At 38.8% G+C, this 7,612-nt stretch overlaps 1 protein-coding gene across 1 annotated transcript; it reads left to right on the plus strand.

Annotated features, from left to right (window-relative positions):
- Positions 1 to 348: 348 nt before the first annotated feature.
- On the plus strand, positions 349 to 7,268 carry LOC123061271 (ubiquitin carboxyl-terminal hydrolase 6; the record flags this gene model as incomplete). Its single annotated transcript, XM_044484292.1, is given in 17 exon segments — positions 349 to 494; positions 615 to 650; positions 760 to 867; positions 1,718 to 1,818; positions 1,915 to 2,041; positions 4,171 to 4,230; positions 4,315 to 4,379; positions 4,793 to 4,846; positions 5,287 to 5,395; positions 5,553 to 5,641; positions 5,716 to 5,785; positions 5,931 to 6,011; positions 6,093 to 6,167; positions 6,355 to 6,403; positions 6,634 to 6,753; positions 6,833 to 6,907; positions 6,990 to 7,268. Coding segments are annotated over 17 exon segments (1,415 nt in total), but the record flags the coding sequence as incomplete, so codon positions are not given.
- Positions 7,269 to 7,612: the final 344 nt, after the last annotated feature.

Raw genomic sequence — 7,612 nt, forward strand, 5'->3', positions numbered from 1 at the left:
ATGATGTTTCTACTATGCAGCTTTGTATTCTGTTTCTAATGTTAATAAAGTATTAGCCTGATGGCAGTAGGGTCAGACGGTTTGGTTAATTGAGCAGCTTGCATGACCACCTCAGCTTTTGGCTTCCAGTGTTCATCTTGTACTGCTGTCACCACCAACATCAGAACATATATATCGATTGCTCTTCTATGTCATTTTATATTATTTTAGTATTTACTGTTGGCAATTGTACTTCAAAGTTCATTTTAACTATTGTTAAAAGCATTGGCTGGTGGCATAACATAAGTACATTCACGTTGAAACAACTTGTTTTCTTACCATGACTAATACTTTAGAAATGCTTCCCAGTATGCATAAAATGGCAGAAGCAGGTCTTTCCAGGCATAGAGATTGATACTAGCCAGCCGCCTATGGTTTTCAAGACCCAGTTGTACACACTGACTGGTGTACCCCCTGAACGGCAAAAAATTATGGTAAAGGGTGGAATATTGAAGGTAACATATTTTGGTGATACAATATCTAGGATATTAGACCGAATTGATTGTCATTGTGTATGACATATTTAAACATATTTAACATGTCTGTAACCACCAAATGCTCTCCGTATGATGCAGGATGACACAGATTGGTCTACTTTGGGACTTAAAGATGTGAGAAGCTCAACTTATCTTCCATGCGCAGTTTTATTTTACTGGACCCTACTAGTTTATTACATTCAACGACACTCTTTACATTGGAGTATCAAAATGCACTACGCAGGGTCAAAAGTTGATGATGATAGGTACGGCTGATGAAATTGTGAAAGCTCCAGAGAAAGGCCCCGTGTTTGTTGAAGATTTACCAGAAGAAGAGCAAGCGGCTGCATTGGTGTGTATGGCCTTCTTGTTCTATGCGTATATGCGATGTTGTTTTTTAGGCCTTAATCTGTACCTTTTAAGTTACTAATTCGAGTCATAATCAACCTTGTCTTTACAACATATGTCTGCACTCTGCAGGTACTCTTTCATGTATGAGAAATAGATCAAACTACCCCTTGCAAAAAAGTAAGAAAGAAAAGAAATAGATCAAATTACGGTGTTTAGTAAATACTGTTACGTTTCCTGCTAGCCATGGAGACGCATTAGTTGGAACACATGCTCCAACTTGTGGATCAGATTGGACACTTGCGCTAAATATGAATTTATCTTTCTTGAACTTTCTTGGATTTCACCTCTAGCCTACCCCAACTTGTTTGCGACTAAAGGCTTTGTTGTTGTTGTTGTTGTTGTTGTTGAACCTTCTTGGATAGCTTGTTTAATGTAACTAAGTTGCTGATCATGAACCAATAATATTTTTTTGGATAGCCAGTTTAACGTAACTAAGATGCTGATCATGAACCAATATAATCAGTCTCAACAGGGAGTGGTATGATATGCAGCCAAGTATAACTTCTATAGTTCTGTATGAAATCATTTGTATATAGAGCATGATAGGTTTGATGTCAAAAGTTGGCATCCAAAATTTGGCAAATGCCAAATATTGGCTAGCAATTGGTTGGTTACCAATTTTTCTTGCCAGGTTCACAAGAAGTTGCCAAATTTTTATAATTTTTTGATTTTGCCAAATGTTGGCATCAAACCAATCAGATAGTATCTCTTGACTTTAGCTCCAGCGTGGTGGTTTGGTTTTGGGTGTTATCTATCTATGCTACAAGTAAGGTTGTTCTTGTGACTTCCAGGGGCACAGTGCTGGTCTCTATAACTTGGGGAATACATGTTACATGAATTCCACTCTGCAGTGTCTGCATTCTGTTCCAGAGCTTAAGTCAGCATTACTGAGGTTTCATTCCCCCACCCATCCCTCCAAACCTGGTATCACTGACTTTGACTATATGTTATTTGTTCTTGGTGATCTCATTGTCTTTTGCTCATGCAGTTATTCAGATAATGTGAGGGGCAATGGGGTGGATCAAGCATCCCATAGTTTAACAGTTGCAACTCGTAATACTTTCGGAGAGCTTGATCAAAGCGTTCGACCAGTTGCACCTCTGCATTTCTTACAGGTCAGACATCAGTTCTGCCCTCACATCTCAAGCCAGTGAAATCCTTCCTAAGTTTCTGTGAGCACAGGGGTTCCTTATGTTAGTAGTCTGTTTTATGGTATCTTATAAATTAGATTAAGAATACTACTCATTTTGATGGTTTTTTGTATGTATGTGTTAGGTCAAAACATTTCAAACTTTAAGCATTATCATGTATAAACGTACCATGATTTTATCTGTAGAGGACTTTACAGTGTTATCTGGTCAAAGTCTCGTACTGAAGACCAGAAAACTTCAAACAAGTACTTACAATTTAAACAGGAGAAATTGGATTTTTTTGGGTTCAGTATGTATTTTGAATTTTTATTGTATGAGATGAAAAATGCAGTATAGCAAAAATCGTACATTTCCAATACAAAATTTGCTGCTTATATTGTTTAAAAAATGCGCTAAGTATAGTTTTAAGTGTTCTTGATCCGAGTGCATAAGGCAATGTAATTGTAGGTCTAGTTGCATTTGGGTGGATGGAAGTTTCGAGGGGGTCCTTTATTGTTAGAGGAACAACCCGCAATTTCAGTCTGGAACATGTATATTAGATATTTGCAAGCTGAAGTCCTTAAAAGAGCCTTTAGGATTTTAGGTAAAAAGGATCCTAGGCATTGCTTTGCAGTTTGACTTTTTTTTATCCCTAAAGCAAGATTTACGATCCGACGAGTCATTCCAAGGTTGAGACTCATAGACTAATTGTGACTAGTTTAGAGTACTGCTGAACAAGTCGACATGATACTGTAGTACACAACTTACAGTAATCAATTACTAAAACCTAGTATCCATTAAAAATTGAACTAGTATACAATGTAAATTGAATACATTGGAGCGTCAATTTGCCCTGCAGATCAGGCCAGAAAGCGCATTTCCATGCTGGGCCCTTGCTCCTAGTTAGCTTCTTCGCAGGATGCTTCGGTGGATCGTAATGCTCATCGGCGTGAGCTGTAGCTGCTGATGAACACACTACTTGAGATATCTCTGGCGGGGTAGACATTGTAGCTCAGACCTAAGGATCTTGAAATTGAAACAAGCAAAACGGAAATCAGAAAGAGGGCAGGGGAGAAAATGGAATCTAAGAAGAAGGGAAGGAGAGAAGGGAGAAATTACTTGGCAGAAGAGTGCTTGCTTGCTTGCTGCAGCCCGGCGGAGGTGCAGATCCAGGAGTAGAACCAGCAGAGGGAGACCGGAGGGGTGGATCCAGGAGAGGAGAAGAACCAACAAAGGGAGAGCGGAGGGGCGGATCCAGGGGAGAGCAGAACCAGTGGAGGGAGAGCGGAAGGGCGGATCCAGGGGAGGGGCAGAACCAGCGGAGGGAGAGGGTTGCAATGCTCCCGCTGGTGGTGGCGGCATCGTCCCAGGTCTGGAGCGAGCCTGAAACCTAGCTCTCCATTTTCCCCTCCATCGGGCTGCGGGCTGGGCTGCAGGCTCATTTATCCCCTCCCAAATTCGAGTCAAACGACTCAAAGAGCACGACAAGTCTCGACTATTCTACGACTAGTTTATCAACCGCCCGACACGAAAATCCTAGTCGATAATGACATTGAGACTCCTAGATCAGTCCCTCGACTACTAGTCAAGACTAGTCCTTCGACTCGTAATCATTGTTGCCCTAATGTTGAAACTAAAAGGAACATTTGTACCTAAATGAAATTTGTCGCCAGTCAATACTTATATATTCACACTAAGAGTTCTAATTGTGCAGTACTAGAAAGACTAATTTCATACATTCAACTAAAAATGAAACTTTCATTTTTTTCCCTAACTGATTCACAGTAGAAATGATTAATATGTGTTGTTCCTTACCTGTTCTCCTTTGTGTGCTTGATTTTGATTTACTGTTGTAAAGCAATTTTTTACAATTAACCGCACATAAATTAGGTTGCATGTACTCCCTCGGTTCCAAGATACAGTGCATATAGATTTTTCTCTATAAACTTGGTTGCAGTTCATGAAGTTTGACTTTTGAAAAAAAATATGCGTACTACTTTATGAATGGAGGGAGTATTTGACAAATTGAATGCATATCAATGATAATTATTTAGTTCGTTAACTTGCAATCCAGAATTTCAGGGTCTAAATTTATTTTATCTAACTTCATGCAGATGCTGCGGAAAAAATACCCCCAATTTGCTCAACAGCAAAATAATGTTTACATGCAGCAGGTTCCTTCTGTTTGCCTATGATTAAGATATACTAGCTTGTCTACTGTTGAATTTATATGCTGAGATCACATGGCTTACTTGCAGGACGCAGAGGAGTGCTGGACACAGCTGATCTATACGCTTTCTCAAACACTTACATCAGAAGCAAGGTAACTTGCGTGGTTTTGTCCAAAATCTCGCTTCTGGTCACTCCTAACACTTGTTGTATCATCATCATTTTTTTAATAGTTTTGTACTCCCTCCGTTCCTAAATATTTGTCTTTTTAGAGATTTCAAATGGACTACCACATACGGATGTATATAGACATATTTTAGAGTGTAGATTTACTCATTTTGCTCCGTATGTAGTCACTAGTTGAAATCTCTAGAAAGACAAATATTTAGGAACGGAGGGAGTATTTTGGATAGCCATGCACAACGCAGCTTGTGGACCTATATTCATTCCATCTTCCCTTCCCTTGGGGTCATCCCCTTTGAGCAGCACCTTAGCTTTACTGGCATTTACTTGTGGTGTTCATGGCTGGCAATTCAATTTAATAACACTTTTTGGCTTCTTTGGCAGTGAACCTACTGCTGCTCAGATGAAGGAACTTTTCGGGATTGATCTTGTGAGCAGGTTCTCTTGTCCTCCCTCTTATATCTGTTTTTATGCCTCTATATGTTCGTTTTGTTTTCTCGAACCTATGTGTTCGTTTTCTTGTAGGGATTTGTCATCAACTTGATACTGACACTGCTGTATTTTCACTTGCGTTGTACAGTGCATAGAGATAGTCGGTTGGCTATTGCTGATAACACTAGTTTTATGCATCTATTAAAAAAAACTACATCTCTCCTGCATTTCTAGGACACCAAAGGATATAGAGCATTAGAGCGTCAGTCCCCTGTAAAAATTGATGACACAACATCTCACAAGCAGACGTAGCTTATTTTGATATTTCCAGTACTTCATGTACGAAGGATCATGTGTTATTTCAAATAAGGCAGCTAGATTACTCATCTAAATAAAAGGCAGGTATTCATGTACTGCTATTTGTGTATGATGACCTTTATTTGCAGGGTACACTGTGCAGAAAGTGGTGAGGAGAGTTCAGAGTCAGAGTCAGTTTATTCTCTGAAGTGCCATATATCTCATGATGTAAACCACCTTCATGAAGGACTGAAGCATGTAAGTATCATCCCACTTGTTAGTTAAGTGTTTTTTTTTTGTTATCACAGGTAGTTGTTAGTTGTGCTGATAGGATAATTCTTTTTCTGTCATTTTACATATCTCATATTTCTATGCCTTTAGTGTTTTGTTAACTATCCATGTATTCTTTCTACAGGGTTTGAAGACAGAACTTGAGAAGGTTTCCCCATCACTGGGCCGGACTGCTATTTACACAAGAGAGTCGAGAATAAATGAGTTGCCTAGGCAAGAGCATAATTCCCATTCATCATTTTTCTCACCTTAGTCAGAGATAACATGTATGTATATTCTCTCTTCAGGTACTTGACTGTGCAGTTTGTTCGTTTCTTTTGGAAAAGGGAGTCAAACCAAAAGGCGAAGATTTTACGTGTATGTTTGTGTCTTTTGTTCTCTTTTCCTTGACAAACTTGCCTTTGTGGAACATTAAGAGTGCATTTTGATACTGCAATGCGAGATCCTGAGCCCAACCTTTTTGGTCAACATATCTTTTAATGCATGTTTCTGTTCTTGCCAGAAAGTGGATTACCCTCTGGAGCTTGATGTCTATGACTTCTGTTCGGATGAGCTGAAACTAAAACTTCAAACTCCTCGACAGGTAGCTCTCTGTTCATTGTTCAAATTTTAATTTGCGAGCTCTGCTATTGTTTTGATTGGGACATTCAATTTGCATGTGAAGGTGCTGAGAGATGCAGAAAGTGCCAAGTTTGGTTTGAAAGTAGAGGTGAAAACAAGCAGAACACAGAATATCGAGGTAACGATGTTTCTGCTAACCAGACTATCATTGGATTTGGACCACATGGCCTGTTTATCATTTAGAACTCTTAAGAAATGATAATTCGATTAATCTTTTGTGCAACTGGCAAATGCTAGTTAGGCATTTTTATTTTTAGTTTCAGTCCCTGCTATAACTATTGATGGTTTAGTACATTTCATTTCAGGGGTCATCAACTAGTGCTGGGGAATCATCCAGCATGGACATTGACAAAGGCAAGTGATTGGTTCACGATATTATTTAGCAAAGTTGCTCACATGTAGCAATAGTGGTGCTTTGTTCTCTAATTATCTAACTTAAGTAGGCTTCCAGTGTCCATATTTTTGATATGTGCATTCACAAACAGCAACTTCTCAGAATACTCTCCCTACCAGTGAGATCAAACTCACTACCAATGGTGACTAAGTTGCCTAAAACTAAGAGATGTGTTCTTGTTTATATGCAGCTGATTCTTCTGTGCCAAAGAAACAATTAACTGGCATCTATGATCTAATTGCTGTCTTGACACACAAGGGAAGAAGTGCAGATTCTGGCCACTACGTTGGCTGGGTTAAGCAAGATGATGGTCAGATCAGCTAGTGCTACACATAATCAAATGCTCTCTGGCCTTGCAAATATATTGATAATTTCTTGTTGCCATTCAGGAAAATGGATTGAGTTTGATGACGACAACCCAAGCATACGGAAGGAGGAAGAGATTTTGAAACTATCTGGTGGAGGTAAGCAGCTATTTAGTTGAAAGAATGTCGGCTTAAATATGTACCATTAATTGTTTCTAAACAGGCTAATATTTCTTAACAGGCGATTGGCACATGGCATATATCTGCCTTTACAAAGCTCGTGTTATCTGAACCTGAGTTGATAAGTTGTCAGCCGAATTTGCTTTATATTTCTGAAGTTGTGTGCATACCTTGCCTGTTTTGTGTGCCACATGAGCGGATGTATTAAAGTATTGATGAATTTTCCAGTTTGGTTCAAATGAAGTGATCAGTGTCCATTCTGATGTTCCTTATCTACTACAGTAGAATATTTATCAGCACTCAACAAATATGGAGAAAGATTTGTTTGATTTTTTGTTTAGACATCATTTATTTCCTGGAATATTGTGTTGATATATTATGTTGCAACGGGGCACGTGGCTTTTGTTTCTCCGTGATGGGGTAATTTACTTGAGTAGCGTAACACCTGATCGTCGCTATGAAACTGTAAAGCTTGGTCGCTGGCTTAGGAAGGTGCCAAAAATACGTTGTCCTATTTTGAATCAGGAGAAGAATAAAATTCATTAGAACAATTTTTAAAAAATTCTTAAAATAAGCAAAAATTATAACGGAAGATAGTAGTAGGTTATTCTCAAGACAACTTTTTGAATGTTGAAATATATAAGAATAGACTTGTTATGTGTTTGTTGTTAGCGTGAAAACGAG

This window comes from Triticum aestivum, chromosome 3A (assembly GCF_018294505.1).
Source record: "Triticum aestivum cultivar Chinese Spring chromosome 3A, IWGSC CS RefSeq v2.1, whole genome shotgun sequence".
Classification (NCBI taxonomy): domain Eukaryota; kingdom Viridiplantae; phylum Streptophyta; class Magnoliopsida; order Poales; family Poaceae; genus Triticum; species Triticum aestivum.